The sequence below is a fragment of the Arachis ipaensis genome, chromosome B7 (genome assembly GCF_059453495.1).
Source record: "Arachis ipaensis isolate K30076 ecotype BB chromosome B7, ASM5945349v1, whole genome shotgun sequence".
Classification (NCBI taxonomy): domain Eukaryota; kingdom Viridiplantae; phylum Streptophyta; class Magnoliopsida; order Fabales; family Fabaceae; genus Arachis; species Arachis ipaensis.
In genome coordinates this window covers 137,113,101-137,125,154 of record NC_142442.1, presented here as the reverse complement: position 1 = coordinate 137,125,154, position 12,054 = coordinate 137,113,101, and the positions used below count along the sequence as shown (strand labels likewise).

Below are 12,054 nucleotides of genomic sequence, written 5' to 3'. Positions count from 1 at the left end.
CTGGTCTATCACCAGATGTGACCTTTTTACAGTCTAGAGGGGGTTTGTCTTAGTTTGAGACTACGATTTGAGAGACATTGTGTGAAACGGATTATTTGGACGTTCTGCACCTTTTGCATGACTCTAGTTATGGATACACGTCTGAAGTTGTTGATTTAGTTCACAAAATTCAGGATCTTTTATCAACATCTTGGATAGCTACATATGGAACAAGAAGTAATACCAATCATGTGATTTAGTCAGAGCCTAGTGAGTTCTGATTTAATATAGGTGTTTGCTTTGGTCATTTCTTTTGTTTAGACACAAGAAAAAAAAAAGTAAAACAGATATATAACTTCACATATTTATGAAAATAGTTATCACATGCACGATCAATAGCACAATTCTTTGAGCCCTCTTTTCTTTGGTGTGGTATATGAAAACTTGAAACATTTTTCACTGATCCGTGTAAAATGGCGCCAGAGGAGTGAAGGGGTTCGGAAAAATTGTTTAGGAGAATAGTAGAAATAGCATGCACACTTGAACTAACATATCCTATTTCCTGTTATTGCAGTGTGGTGTAGTTACTAATTACTGCAATTGCTTCATAAACAAAGATAGCCACAAAAATTGTGAATGAATAATTTGTGCACTCTCAAAGTGAGTAGCAAGCAAACAATTCCTAAGTGTGATGTATAAAGTGTGGTATGTATATCTGCTTAATTTCATCTTCTGCATATGTCTAATTTACAGGAGCAAAATTATTCGACACTCTTCACAGCTTCGAATCAGAAATCGAATCCCGGCATAGCAAACCGGGAACTAAATGCCTCGACCTGATTTCTGAGATTGGAAATATCTTTGTTGATCTGAAGATTCTTGACGAAATCCTTGAACGGTTTGGCATGTTCCCGCTGTACAATGCTGCTGGTAATCTGAGCTGCCTTCAAAAGGAAGTCAGCTATGGTCTCAAAATCTTCCTCTACACACCCTCTTGATGTCATTGCAGGGGTACCTGAACACACATGAAATTAAGGGATCTAAAACAATAGAAAACAACATAACATGGATCATCTGTGCTTTCCTAGAATATGATGTTTTGATGGCGAAAGAGAATCATATGATAAGCATGGAGAAATAGTACAAACATATTGAGCCAAAAAGAATGAGATAACTGAAACTATACCAATATACTGTAATATTTTAAGATCTACAATACTCACCAATTCTCACTCCTCCAGGAGAAGTAGAACCATAAATGGCGCATTTGTTTAGAGTGATGTGACATGCCTCGCAGACCTTCTCATAATTTCTGTCTGCATTACATAATATAATTGTTTAGAGAGGATGATCATGCCAACATAAGAGAAGGGAAAATCTTAACAGAAATCAAGAGTAATACACCCAAAGAATGAAATAACCACAAAAGCAAATAGATTAGAACATTAATCAAAATAGTGAACTAATTTCACATATATATGCTAAAAATAGCAGATTGAGGAGTTACCATTCAAGCCAAGTGCAGTTAGATCCCAAAGCAACAGATGATTGTCGGTTCCATCAGTCACTAATCTGCATTTTCTTTTCAACAAAGCAGAAGCTAATGCCTGCGCATTTTTCTTCACCTGCTGCATATATGCTTTGTACTCTGGAGTTGCAACTTGTTTCAAAGCCACGGCAAGAGCAGCGATGTGGTTATTATGAGGACCTCCCTGTAACGATGGATACAAAGCAAAGTTTATCTTCTCCTCAAAATCATAATTAACATCATCTCCATGATAATGAACATGGCCTGGTTTCCTTGGTTTCGCTCCTCTCCTGTAAAAAACAATGCCTCCCCTTGGACCCCGAAGGCTTTTGTGGGTTGTTGAGGTAACAATATCACAGTAATCAAATGGACTAGCCACTTCCTGTAAAATAACAGCTCTTAATATACATAAAAGCACATTCAACAAACAAGCACTTTCTAAAATTGATGGAGTTCCGAAACTCCAACAAAGTTTAAAGTTGAAATACATATAGCATTTCTTCAATTAACAATATTTTATACAGAAAGCCATGACTAGACTAAAATTAGAAATAAAACCATAGACAATCGGCAGCAAACTTCCTAATCCACTATCAGTCTTTGATGAGAAAAACAAGTGCAGTGTAGTTATAATGTAGTTTTATCTTATTAGATATCAACCTTGATTTTCTTTTCAGATGTGCAATTACCTTTCTAAAATGCAACCTACACAAAGCCAAAATCCTTAAACAATAGGTCATATAAGTAGAACAGTAATAAAAAGGATCATAGAGAAGATCCATCACCTTAGCCGCCACAAGACCACTAACATGAGCCATGTCACACATCAACACTGCACCACATTTATCAGCAATCATCCTGAACTTCCCATAATCCCATTCTCGAGGGTAAGAACTCCCACCACAAATAAGTATCTTTGGCCTAAAGTCCATAGCTTTCTCCTCAAGCTTCTCATAATCAATGTACCCAGTTAAGTGATTAACCTTGTAAGGCATTGTCTCGAAGAAAATTGAAGCAGCAGAAACCTTCTTCCCACTCATAGTGTAATAGCCATGACTCAAGTGTCCCCCAGAAGCAGAATCCATTCCCATGATTCTGTCTCCAGGATGCAAAAGACCCGTGTAAACCGCGAAATTCGCAGAAGTGCAGGAATATGGCTGAACATTCACACCCCATTTGTTAGGATCAAGATCAAAAGCAACCAAAGCACGCTCGCAGCATAGAAACTCAAGCTGATCAATGTGCTGATTCCCAGTGTAGTACTTGTTACCGGGCATTCCCTCAGAATACTTATTAGTCAAATGGCTTCCCAATGCTTCCATCACTGCCTTGCACACAAAATTCTCCGAAGCGATCAATTCGATTCCTTTGAACTGTCTTTTCTTCTCCTTCTCCATGATCTCGAAGATTTCGGGGTCTGCGATTCCAAGTGGCTGGTTCCCCCATGACAGCACCGAAGCTTTGCGCCCCTCGACCGTTGAATTTGAATTTGAATTCGAATTCGAGTCCTCGGCGAAACGCTTTGAAGGGAAGTACGATTCAGAACCCTCTATATGCCTTCTCTTCACCGGAAAAGAACGCCCCATGAAGTTAATCGTTTGGTGCTGCTTCCTCTCCTGTTCCTTTTGTTCCTGTTCTTCTTCTTCGTCTATGATTCCCCCTTCTTCTTCTTCTTCCTCTTCCTCTTCTTCTTCTTCTTGATCAACATCATCATCATCATCATCATCTTCTTCTTCTTCTTCTTCTTCTTCTTCCTCGTGTTTGAGTTTATCAAGAGGCTTGTAGTCTTCGTCGACGAGTAATTGCTGCCACGGAACGGAAGGATTTGGAATGGGGAATGAGAAAGAGTTATCAGTGAGCGTAGCAGAGTGAGAAGAAACAGGGGATGAGATATGCGCGTTCAAGCCGAGAGATAAACCTGGTTGAGCATCCATGGCGATAGAAAGAGAAAAAAGTTTATATTTTGAACGGAATTAGGTTTGTGGGTAGCTTCTTCAGGAACAATCGGAACAACAGAGAAAACAGAGACAGCGAAAACAAAGCAACGATGGTGATGAAGAAGAAAAAAGTATTGTTGTTTGCATGGAAATGGTGGAAGTCATGGAAAGAAAGAGAGAAAGAATGCGAAGATTTTGAGGGGAAGAAAAAAGGTTGAAGAAGAAGAAGAAGAAAGGGGAATGAACCTGGATGAGAAAGAGGGGGAAGGAAGAGTGAGAGAGCTATGAAGATGGAAAATGGGGATACATTAAGAAGACGTAATTCAACTTAAACGGAAAATTGAAAACTCGTACGAAGTCCATAAATCAAAAAATAAAAGGAAGGAAAGGGAAATATGATGCGTGGAGTGGAAACTTGTGATTGTAGGGGTTTTTAAAGACTTTTAATGTGGATGTGATCATGTCTAGGTTCACAGCTTGTACTTGTAGGGGTCAACAATCCCCGGTTTTTTTTTTTTATTTGAGTAAAGTATTGTTTTTGTTTCCAACGTTTGGGGTAAGTTTCAAAGTTGTCCCTAACATTTCAATCGTCCTATTTAAGTCTCTAACGTTTTAAAACTGACTCAATGTTGTCCTGCCGTTAGGGATCCGTTAACAGAATTGACGGCAGGACAAAATTGAGACGATTTTGAAACGTTAGGGACTTAAATAGGACAAAAACATTGGGAGAAAAAAATGATACATAGAAATAAATTTTAATTTTATCCTTCAATAATATTAATTTTTTACTATACATAATATTCAATTATTTTTTAATCACATCTAAGTAAATTACACTTAATCATATTACTTTTATTTTAAATAAATAATTTTTTTAATAATTTTACTCTTAAAGATTTTTAGTTCTCATGAAATGTTTGTAAAATGACTAATATATAAACTTGCAGAAAAGAAAAAAATAATATATATACAATAAAATATAAATTATATCTTTTGTCTCTAATGTATCAAAATTCTTTAAAATTATAAAAAAATAAATTTATTTAAAATGAAAGTAATGCGATTAAGTGTAATTTATTTAGATGTAATTGAAAAATAATTGAATACTATGTACAGTAAAAAATTAATATTATTAAAAGATAAAATTAAATTAAAATTTATTTTTATGTATCGTTTTTATCCCTAACGTTTTCGTCCTATTTAAGTCCCTAACGTTTCAAAATCGTCTCAATTTTGTCCTGCCGTCAATTCTATTAACGGATCCCTAACGGCAGGACAACATTGAGTCAATTTTGAAACGTTAGGGACTTAAATAGGACGATTGAAACGTTAGAGACAACTTTAGAACTTACCCCAAACGTTAGGGACAAAAACGATACTTTACTCTTTTTATTTTTTTTAGACTCTACATCAAGATAAAAAAAAAATTTAGAGTGATTAATTTTTTTATTTAATTTTTTACTTGTTAGTTTTTTATTATTTTGGGTATTATGGTATTATGTAATTAAATACACATGACTAGATTTTGGGTTCACCAAAGATCGAACTCTTGATCTTTCGAATCTAAAGCTTTAATACCATGCATGATACCACTCATCCCAAAAGCTTCAGCTGATGGGAAAATGTAACATTAATGATTATATCTCTAATACTCTCTAAACTTCCATTGTGCACATTGTATAAATATTCCATTGACTCCTCATACTTTCCCTTTATAATAAAAATGTTTTTAACATTTTTTTTATTAAAATTGTTTTAAATATTTTATTTGTACCAAAAGAATCCTTGAAATTGGTAAAGATGAATATCTTTAGTTCAAGTTTATTTTATGTTTAAATATGTGATATCATAATGATCATTAGTGTCAAGTGTTACAAAATAATTGCCAAGAAGCAATAGTTCAAATGGTATAGTCTTCACATACTCAATTAAGAGGTTGCGGGTTCGAGTCTCCATATCTTCGGTAAAAAAAAAATTATTGGAAGACTATGTCATTTGAGCTATAACTCATTAAGCATCGTATGACATGTCACGCTGTAGAGAATTAATTCTTTAAATTATATTAGGCGACTCATTTTAATTTTTTAAATGAAAGGGTGTGAATCAAATGGCTGATTTTTTTAGATATGATTTGGGGGTGTGAGTTATGCTGGGATATGATGATTACGGGTGATTTACACTGTTATGACGGCGTTGCTTTTTTGGAATTTTGGGGGAAGAAATCGGAGGCACCGATTTGAGGAGGAAGAAATTGGTGCCACCGATTTGTGTGAGGGAGAAGGAGAGGCTAAGGGGTATTAAATCGGTGCCACCGATTTGTGCTAGGGAGAAGGAGAGGCTAAGGGGTATTAAAAGGAGAGGCTAAGGGGTATTAAATCGGTGCCACCGATTTGTGCTAGGGAGAAGGAGAGGCTAAGGGGTATTAAATCGGTGCCACGGATTTGTGGGTGCTGGAAGACGTTAGCTAAGAGTGCAGTAATCGGTCCCACCGATTTCCGTCCCACCCATCGGTGCCACCGATTTCTTCATCAACGCCGTCACAGCTCCGTCAAACACCCCAAAACCCCATAACTCTGCGAAACACCAGCACCTTCCCCATATCAAAATTAAAAAACTCGAATCAAATTAGTTTTTAAATTATTTTTTTATTTTTTATTTTATAATAATTTAATATGATATTTTAATAAAAACTATATGATTTATTAAAAATATGTTTTTGTTATTTTATTAAAAAAAACACATATTTTATAAAAAGAAAAAATTTATTTGAATCTTCTTTTTTATTAAAAATTAATAAATTTTAAAAATTAGTTACAAGTATAAAATATAACTATATATAAAGACATAAAACGATTCCTTTAAAGATAAAAAGTATCATAAAAAGCATTCATATCATTTTTTAAATATCTTTTAATATATAAGTTATATCATTTTTTTTTATAGTCTTTTTGAAAGTTTTTATAAATAACTAATTTAATTCAAGTTTTTTAATTTCAGAAACTAAAATACATTATTTAGTGCAAATTTATCAATTTGATCCACATGTTGTGACATGTAATATTACTGTTTATGTCATTATACCTGTTATTAATTGCCACATCATAGTAATTGTCGACGTAGTCAAGCTACATTAGCATAATATTGGCTACATTGGCATAATATTGGCCAATCTCAAGGACATTTTCTGTGTAATTGAAAACTTTGGATATCATTTCACAAAACTAAACTAATATGAGAACCATTTTAAGACTTTAATCACTTTTTCCTTATCTTTCTCTTTTTGCATTTTACTATAAATTTAACTTAAGATTTATATATCACATGCTTCTGTTAAATTCCTTTCAAATGTCCAGAAGTGCAACAAAGTGTATGTGCCACTATCGCTTTTCACCTTCTAACTAAGCAAATGTCACAATGGTAATGATTATAGTCTTAATTTATTATCCTAATTATTTTTTTAATGTTTTTAAATGAGTAAGAATTTAAATATATATTGCTTTTTGAAATATCAAAAAATAAAAATTCAAAACTCTTATTTAAAAATTAAAAAGACAAGTTAAGACTCCTAATTATATTTCATGCAATAATATAGATAGAAAGATCATCACAATTGGAATCCTCGTTGCTGTCGTTTTCAACTTCTCTTTCGTTTTAGATTTCATCGTTGCCCTCCTTTTGTCATGTGGACAAATTTGCCTTTCCATTATTCTCTCCAAAGTGGATCACATTGAATTTTCAATGCATCCAATTCCCTTGACGTGCCTTAGGGAAAAGACCTTTCACAATCCAAACGAATTAAATGAAATTCAGCACCCTTCATCTCACCAAAGGATATAAATGTCCCTAAGTTCAATTAGAATTTAAATACCAAATAAATCATCTACCAGAAGACAACATTTTGTGGTTGTCCTAATATTTCCAAAGTAAATACAAGTAACATGCTGACACTATAAGAAGCTTCCCCTGTTGATTTAATTGGCAGTAGGCAACAATTCTCATGATCTTTTAATTGTTCAAAGTGTACAAAAAAGTTGAACCCAGAAGAAAATGTTGCAAGAAGAACTATTTCTAGCTCTAGGTAAAAAATTTAAAATAGATTGTGCAAGAGCACCATTTTTCCCCTACTCGAATGTATTCATTTTCCCATTATGAAACAAAAATTACAGAGCAGTAGGACACATGTTAAAAACTTGGGAAGTCCATACTACAAGGGTTTACACTCACTCACCTGGGGAAAATTTTCCCAAATAATGAAATTTAGATGCATTGAGTTGAACATTGACAAGATAACCAGTAATGAGCAGAACCTCTTTAAGAGGCTATCTTTCATCTACTCCAGCAGCTGCTGAAGGCTGCTCCAAGGATTTGTCAGAAGCTACCATAGATTTTTTATTTCCAGGCCCTGAGGAAACCTTGACAAGTGCTGGTCTTAGAACCCGGTCTCCAAGAAAGAAACCGCGCCGGGTTTCTTTAATTATAATCCCTTCCTTGAACTCTTGGGACTCCTCGCGTGCAACAGCTTCATGTAGCTACAACAAAAGAAATCCGAAAACAAATTAACCAGCAGCGTCAAGCAAGGATTTCATGGTGGAGGACCCCCTTTAAGTTAAGACAGGCAAAACTAGCAGCATTGTGGTGATGAGAATAAGAAAAGAAAAATTACATTTGACATAAAAAATGAAGCATGAAAAATATTCAAAACTGTAATTAGGATTTTGGTTTGCAGCCACAATTTAGAAACAACAGACAGAAAGCAAAATACTGAAGAGTCCTTATTATTTAAGGAATAAGACTTCATGCCACTAAAAGTGATTTCCGCTAAGATGCCCAAACAAGAAGAACCCCCATTCGCATCACTGGTAAAAGAAATCTCCACAAAAACTGATTTCATTCTTCCAAAACTCTTCAAAGTCTAGATATGCAGAAACTCCAAACACAGATCATCTCGGTCAACGTTTTCTAATTCCAATTTTTCATTTTTAAAAAATATTTCCAGCAAGATAAACTGTGATATGACACTTATGTGTACCACAATAAATCCACAATCATAAGTAGTAGACATTTCAAATATTAACTTGACCGATAACTCCTTAAAAAACTCCTAGAAAAAAAAACAACCAATGAACATATTATTCAATAACAGGAAATCAAAGGTGATATTCATAAAATTCATGTCCATCTCTTCCTTTTTGTGGTGTTTGGGAGAAATGAATGTCTAATATATCACATTGAAAATGAAATGGATCTTATGTTGGTAAGAAATTGTTCCAGATGCCAATCAGAAGGAAAAAAGAAGAAATTAGACCAGTGTTCAATTTTCAAAATTCACTTACCAATGGATTAAATGGTTTACCAACTGTTGGTACCACAGAAACATTTTGGCTCCTCATAACTTCTACAAATTGCTTGTAAATACCTTGATAGCTTGCATCGATCTTTTTCTCTTTCTCTGTTTCCGCTATATTTTGTTGTTTGGTTCTCTCAAAATTGTCCACCATCAACAGAAGTTTTTCAATGACTTCTTCTTGGGCATCATTCTGGATAACTAGTTTTTCTTTCTCATATTTTTTCCTAAAATTGTCAAAATCTGCTTGTAGCCGTAGACATTTCTCCTTAGAAGCAACTTTTTCTGCTGATAGAGTTGACAATTCTTTAATCAGTTCAGTTTTTTTAGTTTCAATCAACTTTATTCTCACTTCAATCCAAGATATAGCTTTTTCATCTCTATTGAGAATGGCTTCCTTGTATGCCTCAATGAGGGCTGCTAAACTCGGTAAAGATTGTATATCTCCATCATCTTCTGTCACTCTTCTATCATTCGGACTGTCCTCCGTTTCATTATTTATCTATGGGAGATACGACAGAGGGGTTTAGCTAGGGATATAAAACAGGAACAAAATGAAAAGCATAAACAAGTTGAGCTTAAAATAAAACAAATATAATGAGAATTTCATGACAAGTGGAATAACAGAGTTGAGAATGAAGGACAAGAACAAATGATCAAAAGGAAATGAAAATGTATAGTTTAGTTGATATCATCATAACACAGGCACAAGAATTTGAGGATCCAATACAGCATTACTAATTTACTACTATATTCTTCCATTGTAGCTACAAACTTATTGACAATCTAAGACAGAATCCCCTTTTCTGAACTCACTTAGCTATTCATCACAGCATCATCACCATGGTTCATTAATTTCTATCAGAATTAAAAAATCAATGAACAAATTCAGGCTCTTAAGAACTTGGTCCCTAGTGGAAAATTACAATTTACAGCCCAGTAAATCTAAAAGGAGCACACAAACAATAAACATACTAATAAAATATTATATTTTGTAGCTAATTGTTCATCTTCATCATGACAATCTGCAATTCAGAAATTTCTGCTATCAATCTAATTATTAACACATCATGCCAGAGAATCAAAAGAAAGATTATATCTATAATTAGGGCGGTTTTGGGGGGCACTGGAAGCTGTATCATATCAAGTGCAAAAACTATAAGATGAAAACAATTAAACAACAATTAAGGAGAAAGAAGCATACAGTTGGAAAGGAATCTGGCGAAGCGAGATAAGATTTGAAGAGGGGCCTTCGACTTCGATGAAGAAGGGAAGGATTGGTGGTTCTAGTTAAGTTGTTAGAGCGAGGAAGGTGGGGAGAGTAAGATAGGGTTTTAGATTTAGGAAAGGGATTTGAAGAGAAGGAAGAAGAACATGGACACGAAACTAATATAGATTGGTTACACAGAAAAGAAGCCATTTGTGCTCCAAAAGAAGAACAACTTCTCGTGTTTGTGTGGGTGAGAAATAGATTAGGGAAAATGTTCACGAAATGCAGGAAATGCTGACGTTGAAATTTTTTATGGTTTTCTTTTTCAGAAATATTTTTATGAATTTAATTTGAGTTGATTAATTAGTATAAATACTCTTTTTAACCAAATATAAATATATCACTCAATAAGAAAATATATGAATGAATTATTACATTAATTAATTAAACATACAAAGATTTTAAATTATCCAATAAGTGAATATTTGTACTTTTGTAAAAATAAAATAAAATCCTGTCGGCTGAGTGGAGATGTAAGAAATGGAAAACGAAGAGATTGAGTTTTCTAAAATCACTAATATGACTTTTTTTACTAATACAATTTCTTATATACAACATGTTGCTAGTTAACCTTTGGAACTAACTAATTAGAGAAGAGAGATTTTTTTTTTACTAGAAAAGGAAAGCTTTCATTCAACAGAGCGAAAATGTCCAACATGACCAGATTAATTACATGTCTAGGGACATCTTATTCCATTCACAGGTTGGTTGGATTGGTAAGCACCAATTGAACTAATTTGTGTGCTACTCTATTTCCACTTCTTTTCACATGACTAAAGAAAAAAAGTTCTAAAGTTTTTGCACAAATCTAAAACATCGACAATGAATTATCTAAAACAAAGTTAGAGATTCTTCTTATTTTAGAACTCTCACTACCTCCAAATTGTCATTCTCAACTATGGTCTCAGTGAAACAATACTCTTTAGCTAAATTCATTTTTCATTGAACTACATATGCTTCTATTTCCAGCAGCATCCACATTAATCTTCACAGTAAATTAGGTGGAGCTTCCCAATTTTGTTAGTGAGAACAAGGGTCGATCTGAGTACTACGAACTTCTTCCACTTCGAACTTTGCCTTTGCAGTTTCTTCCATGATTGACGGTGATTTCTCTTCAAACAAGAGTTAGTTCTTAGCTCTCCACAATTGGTGAATTAAGGTTAAAAAAAAAATTCTTTCGTTTAAAATTTTTTTAGAATATCAAAAAACCATTATTTCAGAACTAATTTATTTTTGTGCTCTGTCCTTAGATAATTTCTGTTGATAGACTCTTTTTTTTTTGTATGTTGTATCGGAATTATGACGATAAATAAGTAGAAATAATAATTTCACTAACGAATTGAGATTGCTTCTTTAGAAGCTAGAATTATGATTGATTAACTCTATCAAAAGCAAAATAACTGTACTGTGAATTATACACAATGACATGAGAAATACAACATATACAGAAAAGATATCCTTAGCAAAATCTTTTACATTTGAGTATTTTGTAGAGGTACCAGAATCAATCAAGAAGAAGAGGAAAGGGAGAGGGAAGATTGAGAGTGTAGAAACAGAGAAAGCAGAGAGAAGGAGAGAAAAACTGAATCTATATTGATTTTAGTTTTGTGTACTGTGAATCATCTAGCTCAGCGTTTTGCCTTGAGACTTAACTATATATACAAAGGGTAAATCCAGCTGTCATAACTAACTTTTAACACGTGCTGCAATTACAAAAGCTAACTCTAACAGTAATGCCTAACTAACTGTGTTTACTAACAGCACTAGCTAACTTCACTAGGCTAACTCAACTCTCTCATCACCCCTGCTGATTGGCCTTTCTGTTGTTGCTTCAGACTTGTTAACTGAACAACTCCATCATAACCCTTACTGATTGGTCTCTCTGCTGTTGCTTCATTATTCCTTTTTGAGTTTTCAGGATGCTCCTTGACTGCTTCCTCCCTTGACTCTTCTTGATTGAGTCCAGCAACATTGAGCTTCTTCAAGTCTTCCACCA

General features: G+C 33.9%; 2 protein-coding genes across 2 annotated transcripts; both read right to left on the bottom strand.

The window, feature by feature from the left end:
- Positions 1–477: 477 nt before the first annotated feature.
- Positions 478–3,898, bottom strand: LOC107606105 (serine hydroxymethyltransferase 4). Its single transcript, XM_016308082.3, has 4 exons — positions 2,293–3,898; positions 1,487–1,889; positions 1,203–1,295; positions 478–994 (listed from the first exon to the last, which is right to left on the bottom strand). Exons 1-4 carry the CDS (start codon positions 3,439–3,441, stop codon positions 768–770), a joined length of 1,872 nt encoding a protein of 623 aa, XP_016163568.1. The 5' UTR covers positions 3,442–3,898; the 3' UTR covers positions 478–767.
- Positions 3,899–7,386: 3,488 nt separating this feature from the next.
- On the bottom strand, positions 7,387–10,298 carry LOC107606104 (Co-chaperone GrpE family protein). Its single transcript, XM_016308081.3, has 3 exons — positions 9,993–10,298; positions 8,778–9,290; positions 7,387–7,973 (listed from the first exon to the last, which is right to left on the bottom strand). The coding sequence occupies exons 1-3, from the start codon at positions 10,206–10,208 to the stop codon at positions 7,764–7,766; spliced, it is 939 nt and encodes a 312-aa protein (XP_016163567.1). The 5' UTR covers positions 10,209–10,298; the 3' UTR covers positions 7,387–7,763.
- Between the last annotated feature and the right edge of the window lie 1,756 nt (positions 10,299–12,054).

Bases quoted from the DNA above. Each gene is read 5' to 3' on its own strand.
- LOC107606105 (XM_016308082.3), bottom strand. From the start codon at position 3,441: ATGGATGCTCAACCAGGTTTATCTCTCGGCTTGAACGCGCATATCTCA. The intron at 1,296-1,486 runs GTAACTCCTCAA...TATGTAATGCAG, and splicing joins AACTGCACTTGGCTTGAATG to ACAGAAATTATGAGAAGGTC. The intron at 995-1,202 runs GTGAGTATTGTA...ATGTGTGTTCAG, and splicing joins TCCTGGAGGAGTGAGAATTG to GTACCCCTGCAATGACATCA.
- LOC107606104 (XM_016308081.3), bottom strand. From the start codon at position 10,208: ATGGCTTCTTTTCTGTGTAACCAATCTATATTAGTTTCGTGTCCATGT. The intron at 9,291-9,992 runs GTATGCTTCTTT...TATCTCCCATAG, and splicing joins CGCCAGATTCCTTTCCAACT to ATAAATAATGAAACGGAGGA. The intron at 7,974-8,777 runs GTAAGTGAATTT...CTTTTGTTGTAG, and splicing joins GTAAACCATTTAATCCATTG to CTACATGAAGCTGTTGCACG.